Consider the following 25,024-nt stretch of genomic DNA (forward strand, 5'->3'; position numbering starts at 1 on the left):
GACCCCCGCCGAACCTGCATATCCAAACACAGATGGCCTCACAGTGTCATGTTGAATCAACAGCAAGACAGCCCACAGTGACAGGGTCAAATATCCTCCCACCCTGTGATAAACCAGATTCAAGCAATATAATAATATTACTACACTGCTTTGTGACCAGTTATTAGCAAATTAGCAAAGAAAGAAAAACATATGGATCATTCACAGTGATCAAAATAATAAAAGTACCTGGAGAAACCTTAAGCGTACCCATCCCACAGCTTAATGCAATTGTCAGTAAATAAAAAAGTGAATTTAATGCTTCAAGTTGCTGTGGTAACGGTCAAGAGCTACAAGTTAGACATGCACCCGTCATATCGGCTAGAGGGGCAGCAGGTCTCCGGAAAATACCGCAGCCACATCCACTCCACACTGGAGTCCCAGTCTGGCTGTTAGAGGTCGTCTTTATAGCAGCTGTATCTCAGGTGGTGGAGGGGTCGGCCATTACTTGTAGGGTTTTGTCAGCGTGTCCTTGAGCAGGACACTGAATCCCTAGTTTTCTCCTTGCTGTATGTGTGTCACCCGTGGCCAAAAGTGCAGTGAAATTCAGTAAATTCACATCGATCCCCATCATATTTGTTCCCATCGTATCCCTCCTCTTGAGTTCACTGACCTTTCTCCTCCCCAATCTTTGCTCCAGGTCACATTGCCAACACCTCCTCATTACATTTCCTTCCCATGTTACATAAGAGGCACGCTGCTGGAGGTGTTACAGCCCAACCTTGTTCTGTGGCCGAGCATCGTTCCTCCACATCGTGCCGCACACGCTCTCGCTCGTGTTCAAGCCCGAATGTGGAGAATCGGAAATGTCCGTGTTGTTTAACTGCTTCCTTGACAGCGTGACAGATTGTGTTTGCATCCGAGGAAGGAAGAGAGAGAAAGTAAATAGCAGCCATAGCCTGAAGAGCTGAACGGGAAAAGAAAAAAAGACAATCACAGTGTTTTGCTGACAGCAAGACAGCTAAATTATTGTTTCAATGGTAAATTCAGGAGCAGAGATGACTAAATATCTCCATAACACCTTTCTGGAGACTTGCTGGGAGTGACAGAAGGTATGATAGGAGGGAAGAGAGACACAAGGACAGAAGTGGAGGGAGAGGGAGACAGTGAGAGATAGCTTTGCTGCTCTGGATATGAAGCAGAGATCCACTGCCTGCTGTGTCCTTCCCTTCCACAGGGAGATAATACTAATGACTAGTCCTGTGGCCTGTGGCTTCTCATTATGGGCTCTGGTTGGGGTGGCCTCTAACACACACACACACACACACACACACACACACACACACACACACACACACACACACACACAGATATATGTATGTGCTTATGAGGACCATATTTCACTGCCTCAAAGTGGGGGCACACATTTGATGTGAACACGGTTCATGACTGATCAGACCAAATGTGCCTCAGTTCTAGCAGCTGGGGTGAACGATCAGCAAATAAAGCTATACACTGTGTGTGATGTTTAAAGCTGCTATAATCAATATTGTTGTATAACATATATGCTATGATCACATGATTATTTGTATATGAAAGGCGCGACTCGAAGTCATGAGTACACAAAGGATTCTGTAGTTCCCCTCATCTTTCCTGAGCTTTTTAGCGTCTTTAAGTTTTGGTTTTCCAGCCCTCACCAGTCCCATCAACTTCGTTTTAAGCAGACAGCTGTTTTCAGAGAAAACGCTTTCACTGTTTTCTACAACTAACAGATGAGCATTTAGCAGCTAAAGAGCCAGATATTTTGTTTTGTGCCCTCTTCTCCGAATGGCGATTTTGCACCACTAATTGTTTATCTTGAGGCAGAACAGCAGTGGATGATGCATTACTTTTGCACTTTATTGATCAGGTTTTCTGGAAAGTTAATTTCAACTTGCTCTTGGTCAAGTGCTCGAAAAAATCATTAATTGTAGGTTTAATGACTCCAAAACTTTGTCTTGTGATCTCCCAGAGCTCATGAAATTTATTACACAAAAAAAGTTGAAAATACAATCCCACCAGGTGGTAGGAAATCTACAAGGGATAAAGTCATTATCTTTTATGACAGAGAAACGTCTCATCTGTTAATATAATCCAAAATGTTATAAAAAAGTGTCTTTTTATCACTGGAGGCAGGTGTTCAGGAGTTGTGGCCATGGCTGGAAAAAAGGAAAAAGGTGCTGTTAGTTCCTGAGAATTGTGCTATGCTTTCCAGATCAGTCAGGTCAGATTGAAAAGTCATGACATGATTAACTGTAACGCTGAAGAATCACAGGTAGCTGTTAGCTCAGGTGTGACAGCGGCTGCATTACATCACCTTGGAGAGTGAGAGGTGAGTTTTTTAGCACCACCGTGTTGAATTTTTCATCCCAACAGGGGTCAGCCGTCCCATTAGCTGCTTTGTTGAGATTGATGACGAAGGTGGGAAATTACCGTCTGACGTTTTTGTGTGGCGTAAATCTAATGTGGCCTGTGTGTGATGAGAGCTGCAGGTCTGGGCCTGAGTTTACTGCTGGGCCTCCTGCTGGTGTAGTAGGTGTAATTCAAACATGTCTGTAATGGAAATTGCTTCCTTGACAGCTCCCCCAACTCATTTCCTCTTCTCTCCTCTAACATCCAAGTCAGGCTTCAATATCTGCTCACCATCATTTAATAGCACGAGGGACACTTACATCAGATCTCTTATTAGAGCACTTCAGGAAACAGCAGACTGTTGATAAATTGAATGAAACAAAGGGAGAGGCAGTGAAATTCACAATGAGCCTCTCATGCCCTCAGGATGCCAAAAAAAATCACGTCCAGACACTTTAAAAAAAAAAAAAAAAAATTAAAAAAATGAAGACGTGTGATTGCAGCTCCTTGAGTTCAGCGGCTGCTGAACAAGAGCTGGGTATCATCTAGATAATAAATCATCCCAGCACCATCAGAAAACCAGAGCAAAACAATCAAACACATCAGCGCTCAAATCTGTTTCCTGACCGCACACGGCACATTCCTCCAGCGCAAACACCCACGGAGGATGAATGCAAATAAATAGTGTCGTAAAGATCACATCCTGCTGTCTGAGATAGATTAGATCCGGAGTATTGGGAGTATAAAGTATGATATAACCACAGTTTTAGAGCATGTGCAACACAAACATTCATTATATGACGCCAACGCTCGCAGCACGTTAACATGGGAATATTTCCCATCTCTACCAACCAGCATCATGTGACGTGAACACGGAATGGTGAGGTCATAAAATCAGTCGTCAAAGTGCTGATCATAATGTTTTGGACTCACAGTATGATGATGATGCAGAATGTCTTGTAGCAGAATTTAATTTCCAATTCAGCCAACTTCCTGATTTATATATTTATACATTATAAATATATTAGATTGTTGTCAATTATTCCCAGAGATTTTAAGATTTCACACAAATGAATGAGCTTTTTTTTATAATTCTACATGTTCTGGCAGATTAACACACCACTGAATAAACTGCAAGGAAGAATCTGCAATATGCCAGATGTAGGATTGGTTATTCCTCCTCTGATCAATCATGTGATCATCAGTTGTGAGTTTTCCACGTGGCTGAAAAGAGGAGGGGGCCCAGATTATGGCTGAAGGGTGGACATTTTTTTTTTTTTTTAATCACTTGAATCATCTTGTGACCTCCTCAGATCTTTGTGGTTTTGTTTTGTTCTGCTGAGACTGTAATTTGCTGCTTTTTATATTTATTCTTTAAAGAGGACACAACACAAAACGAAGCGAAAGATAAGAAAATGTCAAAGTGGAAGGCTGATAGTTACAGCAGAGAAACACCACAGAGATAAACATGCTCTGCAGCAGAGAAGAACTTCAAAATAATCAAGAAAACAGAGAAATTGTGTGTGTCACACTGTGGAGTCTCTGTAGGCTTTGGTGGAGAGCTGTGTAAAAGCAGCTCTGTCAGTACTCCACACTGCTCCCCCTGCTTATAAATGATTTTCTTGCATCATCATCATCATCCTCATTATGGATGCTACACTGATTCTTTTCATATAATTGCCTTTAGGTGGAGACGGTTTCACTGCTTATATTCAATTTGACATTCCTATATGGGTGTATTTATAGGGGCACCATTGAACTGTATGCAAGTGAATTATTCATGGAGTCGTTTATGTTGTGCGTTCATAATGTATGGGTAACGTAATGTACAGCTTGTTTACATCAGGTTAGTTAACCCCAAGGAAGAAAACATTCAGGTATTTATATAAGAGAGGGAGATGGCCAGTGTGTTTGTGTGTTTGTGTGTTTGTGTGTGTGTGTGTGTGTGTGTGTGTGTGTGTGTGTGTGTGTGTGTGTGTGTGTGTGTGTGTGTGTGCGCGTGTGTGTGTGTGCGTGTGTGTGTGTGTGTGTGCGTGTGTGTGTGTGTGTGTGTGTGTGTGTGTACAAACAACAGGCTACATCTCTAGCAGTGACCCATATGAATAAACCAAACTGAATGATGCATTATTTATCATGATATAATGTACAACAAGTAAATCATGTGGAGACAGGAAACAAACAAAAAAATACACAACATGGCCAAAAGTATTTAGACGCACGAGAAAACATCTATATGTATTAGTGAGGTCGACCACAGATGCCAGGAGATTGGGCATTGTCATATTTCATTTTATGTGCCTCTAAGAGATTTCTCATTATTGGAACTAAACACCAACATAAACCATGAAATACAGAGAGGGGAGTCCACATACTTTTGGAAATAACTTTTGGTTTTTAAGTCACTAGCAGATAACCATCCCAAAATCCAGAATAGTTTCAATCTAAATCAATCAATCTAAATAATCTAAACAGTTAAAACTATTGATCTTAGAGCTGCTTGAAAGTTTTGAGACTTGAGCATTGAGAACTGTTCAAAAATCAACAGTCTGTTGCAGCTTTTCACACTTCCCTTGAGCAACAAAAAACATCCCCTCAATTTGTGAAGCAACACTCACTTTAGAAAATGTTCCGGTTGAATTTGAGTCTTTTTTAAATTTTTTTAATTTGATGCACTCGCCACACGAACCTCACCATCAGCCTCTGACGACGACATGAATCCATGTTTCCCTTTTTTTTCTGCATCTTTATTAAAGCACATTCAGGCTGAGGGCTGCCTCTCCTCGTGCAGTGGTGAGTGATTGCCTTTCCCTGCAATCAGCCACAAATTCTCTCCAAATGAGTGCCAGGAGTTCATCAGGGGGGATGAGGGAGCGCAGGCACAGCTGGTTCAGTTTGACGAGGATGGATAGAAAAACTGAAACAAGGGAGGCTATTTATTTTTTACAACTAATTTTCTGCTCTTGCATATCTAGCTGTGCTTCTTGTGCAACATATATACTTAAGTAAAAGAGCAAGAAAACGACACGACTGAGGCGACTTTTGCAGCATAATCTACTGTAAACAATCCCTACATAGAATGAAGAAGGCTAAATGTCATCATGATGTCATCCGATTTCATGATTTCCAGAGAATATCTGAGGCAGCGGCTCTTTGTAGTTTCTGCAGGAGACGCTGCTTTTTGTTTGAACCCGCCACAATATCTGCTGCAAGATTTCTCATCTCACACGTAAGGTGAATTGATGCGACAGCAGCAGGTCTGGAAGGTGCAGCGATGACTGAGGTGTGATAAGAGAGATCCAGGACAAGTGTGAGTGTAAGTGTGTGTGGCTATGTACAAGCTAGAATGGCTATTTGTCTGAATTACAAATGTTCCCTGTGGATAGGCGTCCGGGTTCAGAGTGACGACTCTGGGTGACACCCAGAGAAATTACATTCATTATCTTAATCTGCCCTCTCCTGCTGATTGGTGTCATTTTACTCTTCTTCTGTGTTTTATTTGAAGTGCTGACCCATAAGAAGATATATTTGTGGTTTTAAGAACCAAAAACCATCTCAATGTAGTTTTACATTTCCTCTGTCATGCTTCTCTCTGGAGCCAATCAGAAGTAGAGGAGACTCTGAGGCTCTCCTCTGATTGGCTCATGGTTTTCTGAGTGATCGAATAAAAATAAAGCGGATTTCAGGTAAAACCAGGTGGGCGGGGCTCTGGGCATAGCTAAGAGTGGTGACTTCTTTGTTGTGACATCACAAAGTTCCAGAAGTCCTGACGGCTGGTTTTAAGGCTCAGTTTCTGAATACAGGCTGTGTGCAATTCTCTGTGGACTGAGGCTTTGATACTTTCACAGTATTAATACAGAACCTAGAGCTGCTTTATAATCAAACAACACATGGACATCTACTTTTATACTTTATGGACCTTTCATATTCACATTGAGACAATCAATCCCTTATTGTTAATGTTGTGTAGACACGTTTCTCGTTCCCGTTGCACATGTTAATCGTTGCTGTACGACATTTTCAGCCAATTAGACACATTGAATAAATGTTGCTAAAGTATTGGCCAATTGTCAATCATGTGTTGCTGTATTTGGCCTTTCACCGCTGGTAATGACCGGGTCCGTCGAGGCGAAGGCCGCTCACGCAGGTGTTCCTGTTTACTCCACCTAATTAGACCACACCGGCCCACATAAATCACAGCACGAGAAGTCGACACGTTTCCTCTCAGGAGGCCGCCATCAGACCGCCGCCTTCTGTCTGTCTTTTGTGGAGCAGTTTACCCTCCGACGGAGAGCAGGATGATGCTGCAGCAACACTAATATTCAGAACAGCGTGGATTCTCCCTGGTTCCACTTCATTACTTTGAGGGTCAGCGCTGTCAGAACAGTTTGCACTTGGTCACTGGCACAAATTTACATGTCAAAACCCACAGGAAGTTGAACTCTAAATGAAAAGCGCTGTGCAATCACGCTTCACCTCTGCAGGCTGATCTGCACATTGCAGCAATTCCAATGAAACTAATTGATTTCACTCTTGACATTTTGAGGCCATGAATGCTTCCTTGATCACATCCTTACATCTTCACACGGACTTCCCAATTCCCAAAATGTATTCAACAGTATCCTCAATTATTTCCCAAGATTTGCATTTGTATGATGCAGATTTGATCCTGTGGGGGATAAAGAAATGTATCCATTTAATATGAATTTTACCTTGAAAAATCAACTAAAAGTTGGACAGGTTGAAGCCTTACAGAAACATAACATCTTACCACTTGGATGTTAAAGTATTTAAAAGTAACCACAGTAACTTTCAAAGTGTATAACATGAACACAGCAGTCAAAATATCTGTCTACAATATCATCTGATGCATTTCTAACAGACATTTTGCACATCTCTACCTCTCACAGCAGGAAAAGCACAGGTGACATTTAGGTGTTAACTCTCCATACTCGTCATGAGAAGCCGGCAGGTCCGCACTCTTCATTCTTATATACAGTAACTTGACCTTTGCCGTTATTGGGTGAGATCACATTTTAACACCTTGCGGTTCACTTCAGTGGCTCTTCACGCGCAGCACAGTGACTGTCACAGGAGCAGCTGCCTCTTTTTACCCCCTGCTAATCATCATTTTTGTGTCTTCCTCTCTCAGATTCAGAGGTGGTTTACAGGAACCGAGACGGCCACGTCATCAAGTTCAACTTCGCCTTGAATGAGACGGAAGTCATCCTGAGCAACAACACTTTTGTAAGTTTGTGAAGGTTTCCACGCAGGCTTGAACAGCCACTTCACTACATAAAACATGATAATATACATAAGACATATAATATAAATGAGTAAAACATATAGTGAAACCTGCTCTTGTACCACAAGGCTCATATGCATCAATATGATCTGACGCTGCTGTGAAAACTGATCAATACTGACAACTTCCTCTTTGATTATTGGTCTTTTAGCTCGAAAACATGACTCCATAACTGTGTGCGAACATTAAAAAACAAATTCAGGAAATCCATAAAAGACAAAAGAGTTACAGGGGTAGCAGACTGTATGAAGGACGGACCTCCCGACTGTGCTGCCGGCCAGTCCTCCACAGTAATCCATAACAAAGAGACAGAGCCGCCCTCCTCGTCTCGCTGCTGTGGCTCCATCCCCAGAGTCTGCACGAATCAAATAATCATGTCAGAGCCACCGGTGGCAGCTCGTCACTGTGTTACCTGCGAAATCAGAAAATGATAATATCCGGCTCAGAAGGGGGGAGGTGGGGGGTCCGTGCGCTCAGCTGCCTTCACTGTGGGTGGAGGTTTGAGGTGGCCACATTAGCCCACCCATGCTAAACCCGCCTGGAGGAGAGCGCTCTGGTGCTTGTGAAATATCATCTTACTGTCCAACTCTGGCTCCGTCAAATGAATGTTTACCCACGTTATTGCTTCCAGGAATATGAAATTATATCATCTGATTATCCTTTAAATGCCTTTTCAGCGAAATCCACCCAGCAATGCCAAATGTGATCAAAAGCGGGCCAGATTTAGCTGTTTTCTAATTGTATTATTATAATCCTGTTGTAACCTGCTGCTACATAACACACACATAACATAAACCCTTTACTCTCTCTCTCTCTCTCTCTCTCTCTCTCCTCTCTCTCTCTCTCTCTCTCTCTCACCTTCTCTGTAAAGCACCTTTTCTGGCTCTTTTCCTGCCTTTTCTTCTCGTCATTTTGCAGGATCTTTTTTGCAGAGCCGTTTCGTGGCTCGTGGTTTTAGTGGTTGCATAAGGGGATTCGGTGAGGATTTGGACTCTCTGAGCAAAATCAAAAGAGGCAGAGGTGGCCTCGGAGTTAGGAAGCCCCTCTTCTGAAAAGAGCCGCTGCAGCGTCTAAACTGAACTCTCTCACTGCCTAGAGACAATTTCAGGCACTAAAAGACAGCAGAATCGCAAAATTGACCATGGTTTGAAAAAGAGGACGTGATTTTTAAGGTTTAAGGTTAAGTGACTACGGACATTTTTGAAATATCTATGAAATATCTGACTACTACCGCGTCCTCTCCCAGACACATCAACACCTCTGTGGCTCCCTGGTGGTTTTATGGCCTTTAGTTGCTAGATTAGTTTTTGCCTGCTGCATTTTTTTTTTTGGTCTTGGAATGAGAGTAAGAAATAACGGAATGACAAAAAAAAAAAAAATGCAATCATAACCTGTCAGATATAAATCATTTCCCTCTAAGGTTTACTCTTTTGGTTTCCTCCTTGTTTTTCTTCTCTTCTGCTCAAGAAATATTTTTTGCTTCATTGTTGTTTCGTTTCCATTCTACATTTTTGGCTTTTAGCTTCAAATAAAACCTTGAATCTTTAATCTTTATGTCTGAAAATAGCCTAATAATGATTACATCTAATTAGCTGTTGAATATTTACCGTTGTGTGTTAATTCATATGCTTGTTCTTCTAGAGTTTCAAGTTAGTTTTTGAGCTCCAATGTGTTGCGTTTGTTTTAGCTCTTTTCTTTTTCTTTTTGTGTTAGGTGGCTTTCAAGGTGGCAAAGTACTCTCTCTCTGCAGATCTGAAGTACGCGCTCTTCGCTTACGATGTCAAACAGGTACGTTTCGAATTAAAATGCCTCTTCAGCTCGACACAATAAATCACAATCACGCGAAATTTATTTGATTTGCCTCCTCACGACCTCACGAGCTGCGACTGGAGCTGCAGATCAGCCTCAACATCACCAGCTCCTCTTCTCTCCTCTCTCTTGTTTATTTCCTGGCAGGCTGTCATTTACATTGCAATACCCAAAGGTGCTGTCACTCACTCATCTGAATGCACAAACACACACACACACACACCTGTTCTTCAGGTTTACAATTTGTGCTTGATTTTATTTTTTGCTCCTTTGTTCTCTGAAGGGAACTTTGCTGCTTTGTGAGTCTTCAGATTAAACTCTTGACACTCAGTTTCTCTCTGAAAACAAATTGCATCACCTGCTCTGAACAGAGGTGAATTCATCTGTTGTGTTTCTGATTTGTTAACCTTTATTATGTGTGGTTTGTTTGGGCTTCTTGTGCATTTTCACTCTGTATATCCTTGTGTTTCTCAGTATACAGTGCATTTTTCTGCGCGTAAACATTCAGTCAAGGCTTTCTTCTCTCCTCACAGTCAAGGTTTTTCCATTGATTTTTAGATTTGTTTCCAAACAGATGGATCCTGGCTCAGGTTTGGAAACACTGCAGCAGCTGAGAAACCAGAGGAGGACGTCTGTGTGTCCTGTTGTGTATCGCTGTAACGATTGCCAGGTCAAAACCACCTCTTAGTGGGATTTGTGCACCTTTAAAAACACCCCTCTGTATATATATATAGAAACATTTGTTCTTTCGCATTTTCTGAACATTTCACTCCACTTCTGCAGAGAGATGGTGCACTTTAAGGCTTAATTGATTGCACTCCAGTTTTAATCGTTGCTAGGGCAACGTGAAATCCCCCCGAGGTAGCATCACATGCTGTGAGTTTTAGCGGCTCTCAATTGAATTTCTTTCAGTTAGTGCGCCGTCGTGTGTGAAGGGATATCAGCTGTGCAGGATGCACGAAGCACAGTTCACCTGGGCAGTGGGGGAAACAAGCTGAAGCAATAGCTCAAGTTTCTGGAAACCAGATTTTTAAGTTCAAGTGAAGAAATCTGAAAGTTTCTACAAATACGTAATAAAATGAAGCATAACAAATCTGAAGGGACGGTGCAGCCATAAAAAATAGTCCTTGGTTTGAACATTTTGTTCAATGTATAGATCATATAACTTTCATGGAGGGCTGGAACAGGCTGATACAGAATATATATAGTTAAGCCCCCAAATTATTCATACCCCTTCAATTTTTTCACATTTTGTCGTGTTGCAGTCTTGTGCTAAAATAAAATAAGATAAAAAAAATCTCCAATCAAGGTGTAGAAAACATCTCAGAGATGATCGAGGGAAATGGGAAGAACCTGAGCTAAATTTAAAGTAGCATAATGAAGTGTCTGAATACTTATGTCAATGTGATATTTCAGTTTTTCCTATTTGATAAATTTGCAAAAAAAAATCTAAAATTCAGTTTTTACTTTGTCATTATGGGATGTTGAATATGGATTTATGAGCAAAAAAAGATTTTGTTTTATTTTGGCACACGGATGCAACATGATAAAATGTGAAAAAACTGAAGGGGAATGCATAATAATCTGGGATTTATATATATGACAATGGATTAAGATGATTTTTCCAACTTTGAAACGATGCAATTAGAAGTACATTAATCCCAAAAAAGCAGGAGTATGGAGACAATTAAACATCAGGTTTATCATAAAACGTATATAAACGAATTCACATACAAACCCTGTTGTTCGATTTCTCTTTCTCCTCTTTCTCTTCTCATAAGTTCTTCAGCTTTATGAAAGTTTAATGCAAACGACCGGAGTGCTGTCATAAGTCAACATAAACTTATTTGTGACATTTAGACCTGAGACACAAACTTAGTTTTCAAAAACACAAATATGATTTAAGTGCCAACTTTATGCAAATTCACTACATATCCTGATGTTTGCGAGAAATTATTGTGACACAGCAATTAGACCGCACCACTTACTAATGTGATTTCTATCAGCAGCTTTGCAGACTCAGGCTTCTGTCTTTATTTTATACTTACGTCGAGAAACTGTTGGTTGTGCGTTTCCATTTCCTTTATCTGTCTTTGTCACTTTCCTGCTGTTGTTAGTTATTAGCTGCTCCAGCGACTTTGTTTCCTCGCGTGGATCTCTGCCGTTTGCGAGGCTGGTGTCAGTCATGGATCAATATTTGCAGTATGTGATGTGTGTTTTCATTCTCGTTGCAGATGTACAGATATTCATACACGGCCTCCTACATCGTCTACAACATCTACACGAGGTGAGCGGCTTTACCTTTACCGCCTGTTTCTCTATTCACGTTTTTGAATGCTCTCTGATGCATGCACACAGATGGGGGGTGTTGATATATATGTGTGTGTGTGTGTGTGTGTGTGTGTGTGTGTGTGTGTGTGTGTGTGTGTGTGTGTATGTTTATCAGGGAGGTTTGGGAGCTAAACCCCCCTGAGGTTCAGAACGCAGTCCTCCAACACGCAGCGTGGGGAAGACAAGGACAGCAGCTGGTAAGACTGAGTGTATTTATGTATGTGTGTATTTATCTCTCTCTCTCTCGCTCTCTCTCTCTCTCTCTCTCGCTCTCTCCTCACTTGTGTTCTTATAAATTCAAGCTGCTTCGTCTCAACACAGGGATCTGGTCCAGCCACGGTCTGCTGCTGTGATGTGATAGTTCTTGCAGTATAGAGTCTGTTTACATCCACACTGTGCCTGTTTGTCTCTGTTAGCCCGTCTCCTCAGCCACTGACCTAATTCCAACTGTGATTTTTACATTGCATTACACTCAGGGTTCCTCCTCCTGCAGCGGACCTGTTAGTGTGTGTGACATTTTATTTTGCAGGTTCTTTTCTTAAGAATTTCAGGATGTGACTCCACAGAAAGAAAATGTCGAAAATATGGAAAGAAAATATGGAGTATAGGCTTTAGATTCTCGATGTTCGGTTGAACTAGACTTATTGTTGTTTAAATCTTGAACATAACGAGCGGGTACCTAATAACCGGAGCAATGAGGGAAGTTTCCAGGAAATTAGCCAGAAAATATGCGAAGAATTGACCAAGAACACTGAAGGATGATTTCCTTTCCACTGCAGGTACCCTAAAGCTTTAAGTGTTGAAGTATGTGGTCTAGTTAATCTATTCATTTACCTACAGTTGTTAGGAAACCTGTTTGTGTCGTTCATAAATCAACATCCTCTATAATGAAGGTGAATCGGTGGACAAGAAGATTTGTATTAGTGTTTACAGTGAGTCCCACTTGTCCTCCCAGTGTCCTGACCCCCCCCCCCCCTTCTACACACAACGAGCTACAACGTTCATCAAACTGAACTGATACGTGTTTTATTTGCAGTCTCCAGCATGTGCATGACACGTCCGTCGGCTAAACAACCGCACGACAGAGCTGACCCCAACATAGGATGTGAATTCAAAACGGCCGCTGCTGTGTGGCGACGTGCTGTCGAGAAGAGAGGAGAAAATGCCGCCCCGTGCGGGGGAAAATATGAATTCAGATGGACTCAGGTGGATTGGTTAACATGCTGGACGTGTCGGCCTGATCCTGTTTGATTTTGCAAATGCAAATGTTAAAACAGTGATGGAAGGGAGAGAACAAACACACTCGTTTGCTGCACTATGAGATAAACCAGAGGGTTTAATATGAGAAAGTAAAAGAGAGAAACTCCGTTTTGCAGAAGAAATTGAAAGACGAGGAGAGAAACAGCAGAAAGGCAAAAGTCAAATGGAAGGAAAATTCATGTCTGATGGAGAACACAGGATTATTATGCATGTGTGCGAGTTTGGAATCAATACCTTCATCCTCTCTTCTTCCTCCACAGATCTACATCTTTGAGAATAACATCTACTACCAGGCAGACGTGAGGAGCATCTCCCTGAGAATCACCTCCTCTGGGATGGAGGGAGTCATCTTCAACGGGCTCCCTGACTGGTTGTATGAAGGTGCGTGCCGGCAGAAGCTAATAAAAATAAAAAAACATATTTTATTCCTGCCTGATGTGGAAAAGTTGGTGCATGTTTCCCACATCATCTTGTTGCACCCTCTTCTTCTGCAACGCTTTAACGGCGCCTGACCGGAGAATCGGCGCCACCAGCTGTTTATCATGCACTAATTTACTTTTCTTTTGCAGAATTTGGTTTAAATTTGCTTGACATTTGTTTGGGATCCAGCTATTGGAAGCATGTTCGCATTCTGACACATTTAGTCAACGCACCGATGAGCTGCTAGTGTTTGAAGGCTGATTATCACATGTTTACATACAGTAATTGAATAATTAAGTAGGAGTTTGGATTCGTGACCACATTTCTTAAGTCCTGGCTAACATGTTTCCCCAGTCAAACCAAACACCACCCCTGATATTTAATTAAATGTTTGAGTGTGTAGTTTTTTGATGCATCTGTCACTCAACAAGTCTAGGCTTCAGATGTACGTGAGAGTTACATTTAGACGCTTTTATCCAGAGCGACTTACAAGTGAGAGACAACACTAAAGCCTCAGTGCAGCAGGAGACCTTGTTCTAAGTACGAAGAGCAATATCCATTCAATAAGTGCAAGGAGAAAAATACTAAGTGCTTGTTAGGTATGTTCAGGTTTCAGTTTGGAAGATTTTGAGATTGCTCAAAATTGCACAAAGAGAGCTGCTGTGATCTTTGGTGGAGGACACAGTGTCAGTAAAAGGGTTCAGAGATTTGTCTTGGACATTAAAGATGCAGGAGAGCACACCAGATGAACTGGTGATGAAAAATCAACCAGGAGCCTATACAGTCCATTAAGTCGCTGCGTAAACAAATTCAGTAATGTGGAAATGGTCTTTGCAGGTTGCACAGAGAGCGGCACTAAACAGAAAATCATTTGTTTGTCTATTTAGTGTGAGATGTGTTTTCTCTTTTTGATTTGCATGTAGATGTTTACGGCGAAGGAAAGAGCAGGATAAGTATTATTTTCCTATTGTAAGTCCTATTTAAGAAAGGATAACAGCAACTAGAAGTAATGTTTTGCTTTTAAATTGTCTGTTTTTACCGGATATGAAATAATAGGCAACATATTCCAGCATCAGAGAGATCAGGACTGTTTTCTGGCCTGCGTCATTAGCACCTCTGAGTTGTTCAGAAGCAGAAAGGGAAGAAAAACAAAGCGCTGAGACAGAAGACGCTCTGATTCTTCTTCTCAGAGGAGATTCTGCGTTCACACTTGGCTCACTGGTGGTCGCCGGACGGAGAGCGGCTGGCTTTCCTCACCATCGACGACACCCTGGTACCGAACATGGCTCTGGCCCAGTTCACCGGCAGCACCTACCCCCGAGGACTACAGTACCCGTATCCCATGGTAAGCCTGGACTCTGGATTGTGAGTTAAAAGACACAGTGTTTGTTTTATTTCATTCAGTCATTACATTTTGTTAATTTTTGTCTAATTTCCTGTTTTATGTCTTTAACCCATTTTACACATAAAAGCTTCATCATATTTTACCTCAAGCCCCAGAAACCAATCAGTCCTCCTATGCAGAGCTAAAAACGATTACTGAATAGTTCATTTAGTCGATCTCCAAATGTGAAATTTGGCTGTTTTTTTGTATTAAACTGAAAAGACTAAACATTAATATTTTTTATTTTTAATTTTGGTGGAGACGGATTTGACCCAGAGGCACCAGGACAGACCCAAGGATAATTAGATCCAAAAAAGAGAGTTTTAAATATAGAGGAAACATCCCGATCCGATAATTATGTTCCCACAACGAATGTAGTCATAGAAACTACCTCTAAAAAGACTCACAGATAATAATCCTTTCACCTCCTGCACCAACAAGTAGATATCTGTGAATGCTTTCCTAAGATATTTCTGAGTATCATGTACAACTCGAGTCTCGGTCCAGTTTTTCCTTGTGAGCATAAAACCACCTGAAATATCTCTACGAGATTAGATGAAACCAGAGGAGCTGCACTCACTGACTGAGTTTCACCTGCTTCAGAAACCCTGAAACAAAAGGGAAATTACGGTGTGGCGTAGTGGTCTAAGCAGACGCCCCATGTGTAGAGGCTACAGTCCTCGCTGCAGTTGGCCCCGGTTCAAGTCCCGCATCGGACGGCCTTTACTGTATGTCATTCCCCCTCTCTCTGCCTCCCCATTTCCTGTCTCTCTCCACTGTCCTGTCCAATAAAGGCACAAAAGCCCAAAAAAATATATACTTTAAAAGGGAAATTACACTGAGCAAACATTTACACAGCCGGTTGGCATTTTTCTGTATTTACAGTGCAGTAATTATTTAAAAGGAACTAATTTTACGAAATGTCTCTTTTCTGCAGGATTTGTGTGTATAAAATGTGCCAAATCCAAATATGCTCTCGACCCGCTTCCTGAAATACCCTCAAGGTCATTTATTTCAGCAGCACTCAGCAGAAAGCAGAGTTATTCAGTACCGTGCTATGTGGATTATCAGGTTCACTAATGGAAGTCAGGTCAAGTTTTTTTCTCTGCTGCTTCAAACACTTGCTGTGAAAAATAGATCAGCTCATTTTATTACAGCGAAAAATTGAGGGAGAATCAGCCTGTTTTTAGTCTGAGGAGAAGAAAGGGAGGTCACTGTTGGACAAATAAGTTTCTGTCATAATGAAAATAATAAATGAGGGTGTGTATAAACAAGCTAAAGCTAATTTCTTCACATCATATCACATAAATAAGACAGCAGCTACATTTAATCAAAACAAGGGGAAAAAACATAAAACTCAACGTTAACTGTCGCCTCTGTATCTTTGACTTTGAGTCATTAAAGGAGCTTTAATTCGTAGATTCACAGTTTGACTAACAGTCACAGTATTCATCTAAATTCTTTATTTAAAGGGTCAGTCATTTTTGCATTCATGACTAATTTGGGACTAATTATAGGTAAAAGGAAACACTGTTCAATTGGTTTACTTCCAAATAATGAATTCTGGTTAAGTGATAGTAACCTTAACCTTTTAGTCAACGCACAAAATCACATGCAAAAATGTGAATTTTGTTTATATGCAAGCATAAAGTTTTATAGAGAATAAAGTTTAAATAATAAATGAATAATCACTGAATGTTTATTTGACTTTAAATTGAAATTTTTTAATTTGTATTTTCTGTATAAATAGTACAAAATCTTCCAAATAAAAAACGATGAAATAATTCAGAAATGATGCACCTGTAAAACAAGAGTTAAATCCCTGCAAGGTGTCAAATGTGGTGCAGTCACACTAAAATGAAATCATAATTCAGTACAAATCTGCTTGTATTGCACACACAGTGATGGTGTTGTCACACAGTAAATATAATTATAACTTTCCCGTGAAGATGCTTTCTGCTCAGCGTCTCATTTCACGTCCTCAGGCCGGTCAGACAAACCCTGCCGTCAAGCTGTCGGTGGTCAACCTGTTCGGAGCGACACACACTCAGGAGCTGCAGCCTCCTGATCAGCTCAGACACAGGTAACACGCACGCAAAACACACACGTGAAAGTGGCGCTCATTGTCCACAAAGTCCTCAGTTCGATTCTCCTCTCTGCATGTCCGCCGCAGAGATTTCTACGTCACCATGGTGAAGTGGATCAGTAATACTCACGTGGCCGTGCGGTGGCTCAGCCGGCCCCAGAACGCCTCGCTGATGACGGTGTGTGACGCCACCTTAGGAGCCTGTCTTCAGGTGGGTGTTGCCTTAGATTTGGGAAACAGCCATGTTGCTTTTTACTACAACAACACAGCAATAAAAAGGAAGAGCAATACCTCTTTAAAAGTACAAAATATGTTCTTCCAACCATGTCGAGAAATGGATTTAATTTTCCTCCCTTTCTTTCAGAGACACGAGGAGTCCTCAGAGACGTGGCTTTCCAGACAGGTAAACTCCTTCCTCATAACATTTTTCAACAACAGCAACAAACTGTCTTCATATGAGCACAAGGAAAATAAAATAAAACGACCTGGCCCTCGCGTCCGTGCATCACCTCCGGCTACATACTGTATTATCCCCACAGCAATATACTATGTTCCATTACTGGGGCAGAATACAGCCGAACTCATTCATGCATAAAGTGTGTCAGGTCTGAAGTGTGTGTTTCTCCCCACAGACACAGGAGCCGCTGTTCTCCAAGGACAGGAGCAGGTTTTTCCTCGCTCTGCCCGTGAAACAAGGAGGTCAGGGAGACTTCCACCACGTCACCATGTTCACCAAGAAGGTGACTCCCTCCTTCCTCCTCATCCTTCACACACTGACTCTGATTCCAATTATCTAACATATAAAATCTGCTCAGGATATGTGATAAACAGTATTTCTCGCTTACACTGATTCTCCTTCAGATACGAAGCGACCAGGACGAAGTCCGCCACCTGACCTCAGGGGACTGGGATGTGACGAAAATCGTAGCTTACGACGAAAACAACCAGATCGTGTAAGTTACAGTTTTGTTTCTTGCATTAAAAACAAATTAAGAAAAAGGTGGAATAAATGGAAAATAATCTTGTTCTATCGCAATGTAGTAAAACTTCCAGCACTACATGTGCTACTATTACCACAACTACTGATTTAATCTGTTTTATCTGCTAATACACAGCACTGCTTTCAGCGTCTTTCAGCCAATGTGCAAACTTTTTGGGGGTTGAGAGGAAAATTTGCAGACATGACTCACTGCTAAAAAAAAATCCTTAATCGTAATATTCTGCTAAAAATGACCCTTGTGCCTCTCCACCAAGCCTGGAATGAATAGCAGAAGATGAAAGTGAATATTCTAGCACTGCTGCGAATTCTTCTCTATTCTGTACAAGGAGAAAAAAAAGGTTCTGTATTTGAGAACATGTATTGAGTTGTAGCTTTGTGAGCGGCAGGGTACATGGTTGGGCGGCCACTATGTGCAGATCCGTGACCTTGTCCTACTTGAGCTGCTCTGCTTTTCCCCCACACAGATACTTCCTGAGCACAGAGGACTCTGCACAACAGAGGCACTTATACAGGTAGAATACACTCACACACACACACACACACACACACACACAGGTCGACCACGTTGTCTATTAAAACTATTTTGTGTGTGATGCGCGTTGCCTTTTTGTGTGTGTGTGTGTGTGTGTGTGTGTGCTCAGTAAACACTTTGTCTCCTTCCTCTGACAGCGTGTCCACCCTTGGCCTGTTCCCGCGGCGATGTCTGACCTGCGGGCTGAAGGAGGGCTGTATGTTTTTCGACGCAGACGCCAGCCCCGATGCGCAGCACGCCATCCTGCACTGTAAAGGTCAGAGAGAGAGATTTATTAACCAAATCTTGTAAAGTCTCTTCAGTCTTATAGGAACATGAAGACTCTCATGTTTTTACCATCACCTTTGAGTCGCTGAACAAAGCAGCACAGAGAGTTGAGGAAAAAGAAAAAACATGGCATTGCAATTTAAAGACATTTGCAGCTGTTCTGAAGGTGTTAACAGAATCCTTGAAGACTCTTTTTAAACATGTAGATCATAATTTCCCCTTTTGTTACATGATGAAAAAGATTTTGAACCCTGACATGACACCGAGATATTTGAATATCAGAATTTTTATTTCGATTCACCTATTTCTGCGTTTGTGCACATTATAAAAAGAAGGACAACATTGGAAACGAGTTAAAAATACTTTGTATCGCGCAGCAAATTATATTTTTCCATCCAGATTTAGCTGTTAGAAGTTAAACGTACATTTAAAGGTTCTGGAAATACCTTGAAAACAGCTGTAAGTCTTTTGGGGAACGTGGTATGTTTAGAGTTTTTTTTTTTTTTTTGGAAACGTATGACTTTTGCTGCACTACACTTATAGGACAAAAAGTTGTACTCAATTCCACCAGTTACGATAATTCCATATAGACCGTAGAAATACCATACACAGTGTTCCTCACAGGAGAAAAACCAATCACAGCCAACTCCTCTGCTGTCAGTCATATTTGAAGAGCTCAGTTCGAGCTTGGCAGTGTCCTAACGATGGCGAGGATGAGGCGGAGGATTCGTTATTTGACGTCCATGTTTGAAGGTTTAGAAATAAAAAAGGGATTCCTTTCATTTCACTGCCAACTTGAGCTGTCGAGGTTTGTAACGTTTGTTGAGTCAGTTAATAATTTAATTTAAACAGACAGCTTGTAGTAGCTGTCTGTTCCTTTTGTTGATTCAGTTGTGTTTTTATGGCCATCTTCTTTATATCATATTCTACAAGCTTTTTATTCTACTCTAAGTCAGTGCATTAATTTGATTAGTTTTTTTAAATACTTGCGTACACTGATCAGCAAAGTAGTAACATTTCCCAACTAATTTAAATCAAGTTTGTCCATTTGCACAGGAAATTGGTCAAACTCTGATTTAAATGTGATGATAGCAACTCACCATTTAAGCCTTCAGGGACGAGTGTCCACAAGAGGATACTGCAAGGTTTTTATATTTGTAAAGCGCCTTTCAACATTGACGCGGATCAAAGTCTGTTACGCAAGACATATAAAGACTTTTAGACACGATATGAATAAAACACGAAGCCACAAGTTTGAAATGGAAAGGCTGGAGCAGACCTCAACTTGTCTGTGAGTTTGTTCCTGCTATATGTCGCTTAGAAACTGAGTGCCGTCGCTCTTCCTCCTCTCTTCTCCTCTTCCTACTTATAACCCCGAAAAATAAATCAACATTTGAGTAATGAATTGATCAGAGGCGCTCCTGTTGTTTTCATAAAAACCTTTCCACCACAGGCCCTGGAGTTCCAGCTCTGCTGCTCCTCAGCTTTGACAACGTGGACTGTGAGTAGTCTCTATTATATTTAATATCTGAAACCAGCTTGTGTTGATGTGCTGTCTGTGCGTGTGCACATGTGATGAGATGGAAAATAGTTGCAGCAATTCACTGTCATTATTTCATTTGTGTGAAAGCATTAGCATCTGTTGGATTTGATGCTGTGCCACATTGACTACATTGGTAATTTGTACATTTCAAGATGTTTAATTTATTTCCTATCACACGTTTAATGGCCGCTCCTTTCTCCATGAAGTAGCTAAAAGTCAGATGTTTACAGAGGAAGAAAATACATTTCAAAATGAACAAAAATAATAAAAAAAACAGTGAAAAGCTGCTTCATTTGACCGAATATCTAAGTTGGATCCGCTTTGCCGTTCATGTAATGTGACATTTACTGACTCTCAATAAAGCTGAGCTACAAGCCAGAACCCGAGCTATTGAATAGTATTATTCTTTAATGGAACATGTATTGAAAACCTGCCTGCTATGTGGATTAGTGGTTATAAAATAAAAATGCAGCAATGACCCTCCATTGCTGCGGCTCCTGGATGCAGTGCTGAATATTTAATGTGAGCTGTTGTCTGGATTGTTTTTTATTTCTGCATGACCTCACAGTCCACCTCCGCTGCTGTACATGCTACAAGCATTTCACTTCTACACTTCCACTTCTAGTACAATGTGAAGGTACAGGAATCACAAAATGATGCACACGTGAACCCCTTTCTGCACTGACCCCTGGTGTGTGGATGCAATTCTTTTCCATGTGTAACAAGTTGCTCTTTAAACAAAACTAAAAGCTGTTTCAAACAAATGCAGCTGTCAAAATTATGAGCAACTTACAAGCTACAAATATGTGAAATTAGAAGTTTGCATGTGCTACTGTTGTTTTGTAGGTAATTAAAGTATCTTCCAACACCCCCTCTATTTCCATTAAAACCAAGTGATCATGTGTAAATTAAAGCTATTCAAAGGTCTCATATTGATTCCACAATTCACAAATATATCTTGGAATGATCAACACTTCAAATAAAACTTCAAATTAAACCTCAAATCAAACACTCAAAACTTTTCTTTTATCACCAAAAAAACCCCCCAAAACATTTGCTGTCATAGCAACAAGAAAAAGCAGTTTTCACTTTGAATATTTGTAAGATTTTTTAATATTACTGTTCATTCATTAGCAGATTTAATGTGTCAACAGACAATATGAGCCTCTGTAAAATGCAGAATGAATATGCAACCCTGCCCTCATAACACGTCTTCACAAATGAGTTTCCTGTACCTTTAAGAAACAACCCCTGTATGAGGCTCTGCTTGGTCTTTTTAGTCCACAAAAGAGGTTTCATTTAGGGCCAATAAATAGCTGTTCCACTCGCTGCGATAAATGAATGTGATTTCTTACTTCACAGCGTATTTCATCTTGGAGAACAACCTTCCTCTGCGGTCTGCGCTGGAGACTAAAAGGACGATTCAGACGGATATCCGGATCATCACTAATGACAACTTTGGTACAAATCATCCGCACTTAACAGCTGTGCTCGCGTGTGCTCTTCATGAGATAATTGAGCCACTTAAAAGGGCGAACGACACGAGTGTCGTATGCGTTTACACCTGTGTCTTTTGTATGTTTGTCGTCTGCTTGGTGGCCGTCCCTCCCTCTCCCTTTCAGCTAATGTGTCTCTCTGCTCACAGAGCTACCTCTGAAGCTCATCTATCCTCCTGACTTCTCTGAGTCCTACCTCTACGGCCTTCTCCTTATTGTGTAAGCCCATTCCACTTTGATTACATTTCCATTTTTTCCATTTACACTCGGTGCGGCCCTGCAAGCTTCAAAGGCCAAATTCATTAAGGACAGCAGGAAGTGAAATGCTTCATTCCCTTGTACCTGCAGGCTGTCAAACACTTTTCACATATCAGCAGTGCTAATAAATGAAACTAAAAGGGATGTTAGATGAGAAAATGTAAATTTAGCGTAAAATTTCACATTGTAGCTACATTTTTAATGTATAAACCTTTTTGTATGCACACCATGCAAGACTTTCTCTCTATTCTCTCAGCTAAAACTGCTGTAGTATCATAAATCTTTCCATTACTTGAGAGCTATCTATTAGCATCTTAGCATTTTATTTTGAAGTATATGTTTGTGTAGAAGTGTCTACACATGTATATGAAGGTAAGCAGACAAGGAAGGTTTGCAACACAAATGCAAATAAAACACGAACTCGACAAGTCGACACACACACTCACCAAGACTGAGGTCAGCTCACAAAGTGCTGTTTTCTTCTTATTAAATCAAATCCCTGCAGCCGTTCATGGAAGAGTGGAGGCAGGTTACATATGGATGTAGTGTGGGGGCGTCCGCATACTTTTATACTTTTGTATATTGTATTCAGTTGCCTAACACAATGGAGCAGCCTTAGCCTTCAGTGCTGCATGGTTCCCTGAATATGATACACACCTCTGGGCGACCACAACAGACAGCGAAGTTCCCACTGTATGTGTTAACCATAACCTTCAACACAGAGCAGAAATAGGATGAAATACACAACAATAAAATGAGTTAAATAAACAGATTCATATTCAAGCCATAATGTGTTTAGTGCTGTAAACAGTATTCTCTATATGTCTCTAGGAAGCATTTGATTCTTATTTAAAGGTCCATACAGTCTAAAGGTAGATGTCCATGTGTTGTTTGATTATAAAGCAGGTCTAGGTTCTATATTAATACTGTGAAAGTATCAAAGCGCTCAGTCCACAGAGAAATGCACGCAGACACAAGAGAGGCTCAGAGCCTCCTCTCATCTGATTGGCTCGCCAACCTGTTGTTACTAAAGCTTCAGAGAGAAGCCTGAGAGAGGAGATGTAAAACTACACTGAGATGGTTTTTGGTTCTTATAACCACAAATATATCTTCTTATGGATCAACAATAAAACACAGGAGAAGTGGAAATTATGGAGGTTTAAATATAAAATGATTAAATTAAAACGAATATGAAGCGTGAATAAAAGTGTCCATTCGTAAATGTTGATAAATTAGTGTGCACTTTGGTGTGTGCTTGTAGTGGCAGTTCTCCAGGAGATCAGACGGTGACAGAGGAGTTCAGCTTGGACTGGAACTGGGTACTGGTGGGATCTGAGCAGGTCATTGTGGCGCGACTGGACGGCAGAGGGTCGGGGTTCAGAGGTCAAAGGTAATGCAAGCTCCCAGTAATATGCACCTTTTTTTTTTTTTAGCAGTTTTACACGTCTTGAAGTTTCTCTTCTTCTTTAAACTTTTTTTTTTTTCCAGATTTGACTCTATCCTCTGATCCTCTCCGACCGAGCTCATGATCCCTCTTCTTCTTCTTGTCACTTCACAGGGTTTTACAGCAGGTCCATCTGAGGCTCGGCACAGTGGACGCAGAGGACCAGATAGCCGCTCTTGAGTATGTAACACAGGCCTTCGCACCCTTTCCCCCTCCTCCATGTGTAATTTTAACTTCTGTGAGAGTCGCCTTTGTGCCTCAGTGTCTGTGTCTCTCTCTGATTTCTATTCATTTGGAAAGACGGGAGTTTTGAGGGTATTTTTTCTGTGACTGCCCGTGAAGCTCATCAGAATTTCAGAGACGCCTTCTTTGTAACATTTTGTGGAAAAATGCCGCATACGCGTTTGAAGGAGCGTTTTATTAATGCAGCATATAACATCATTAAGGAGTATAAAAAATTTAAAAAAACAAACATCTTAGATAGCCTGGAATAATTTCGGAATAATTGTAGGTTTGCCAGTTTGCTGTTTTCTAAAACAGAATGTATGAATTTATTAATGGATTCATCAATCGACAGAATTCTCACATGGGAATATTTGCTCGTTTTCTTTATCTTCTCTGTGAGTAAACTGAATATTTTTGGTTGACTGCACAAAACAAGACATTTGAAGGAAACTATTTTAAGTTTTATAAAGCAAATGATTTGTTCATTGATTGATGAAATAATAAAATAATAGTTAATTGCAGCAGAAGAAAGATTTTTACGATACAGAAACAAAAACATCATGACAGCATCGCAGCAACAATGTGCTGCTTTATTATTTATTTATTTTTATTTTGTTTTGGTGACACACATGGCGCCATGGTGATCTGCCGGGTCTTTTCATTTCTTTTCCCAGCAGCCCTCTCTCACATGATCAGTCAAGGCATCACAGGAGTCTTGTCAGCGATTCCCTGCGGCTTTAACCTTTGACCTCCTCACTGGTGGTTATCTGCAAATTGAAGCTTCTTCCATGCTTCTGATTGGAGCTCAAAAGCGCAACTTAATGCCTCTTTAATTGCACATATTAAAAAATACCCCCCCCCCCCCCCCCCCCCCTGTTCTTCAGGTACCTGGTGAAGCTGCCGTTCATCGATCGCACTCGCGTCGGAGTCTTTGGAGAGGTTCGTTTGTCAGCCTGTGAATTAATCATCCTGATTTCTCAGCCCACTGAATAAATCTGTGCGGGCTGGGGAAGCTAAATGAGGCTTACTTAAGTTATTTGACTTGTTGTAAGCACACACACAATAATCAATGAGTTTATAATGATGTGAACGATTTCTGATGAGAGGAAAACTGAGTGTGTTTACGTGCTGGTGTTGAGTCTCATCCTGGATTTGGTCGTAGTAAATCCACAGTGCTCTGTTCTGATATTGAAACTGTGTAATGATCAGAAACCTAAAATCTGATCACAGCTGTGGGATCAGAGCATGCAAACAAACTCAATGTTGTTTTCAGTTGTGAAGGCTGTGTAGTTATTCT

The 25,024-nt window shown here is 41.0% G+C and overlaps 1 protein-coding gene across 3 annotated transcripts in view; it reads left to right on the plus strand.

Moving 5' to 3' along the window:
- Nucleotides 1–25,024, plus strand: part of LOC130165511 (inactive dipeptidyl peptidase 10-like) — a 55,671-nt gene that overhangs the window by 23,592 nt on the left and 7,055 nt on the right. For all 3 annotated transcript variants that reach the window (XM_056370842.1, XM_056370841.1, XM_056370843.1), the window contains 19 exons: nt 7,520–7,614; nt 9,386–9,460; nt 11,716–11,768; nt 11,928–12,009; nt 13,333–13,453; nt 14,683–14,837; nt 16,862–16,959; nt 17,050–17,173; nt 17,327–17,365; nt 17,595–17,702; nt 17,824–17,915; nt 18,427–18,474; nt 18,632–18,750; nt 20,215–20,262; nt 21,667–21,765; nt 21,950–22,019; nt 23,320–23,448; nt 23,617–23,682; nt 24,612–24,666. In XM_056370842.1, coding sequence (XP_056226817.1) covers nt 7,520–7,614; nt 9,386–9,460; nt 11,716–11,768; nt 11,928–12,009; nt 13,333–13,453; nt 14,683–14,837; nt 16,862–16,959; nt 17,050–17,173; nt 17,327–17,365; nt 17,595–17,702; nt 17,824–17,915; nt 18,427–18,474; nt 18,632–18,750; nt 20,215–20,262; nt 21,667–21,765; nt 21,950–22,019; nt 23,320–23,448; nt 23,617–23,682; nt 24,612–24,666 — 1,676 coding nt within the window. The remainder of the gene's footprint in view (nt 1–7,519; nt 7,615–9,385; nt 9,461–11,715; nt 11,769–11,927; nt 12,010–13,332; nt 13,454–14,682; nt 14,838–16,861; nt 16,960–17,049; nt 17,174–17,326; nt 17,366–17,594; nt 17,703–17,823; nt 17,916–18,426; nt 18,475–18,631; nt 18,751–20,214; nt 20,263–21,666; nt 21,766–21,949; nt 22,020–23,319; nt 23,449–23,616; nt 23,683–24,611; nt 24,667–25,024) is intronic.

The sequence above is a fragment of the Seriola aureovittata genome, chromosome 24 (genome assembly GCF_021018895.1).
Source record: "Seriola aureovittata isolate HTS-2021-v1 ecotype China chromosome 24, ASM2101889v1, whole genome shotgun sequence".
Classification (NCBI taxonomy): Eukaryota; Metazoa; Chordata; class Actinopteri; order Carangiformes; family Carangidae; genus Seriola; species Seriola aureovittata.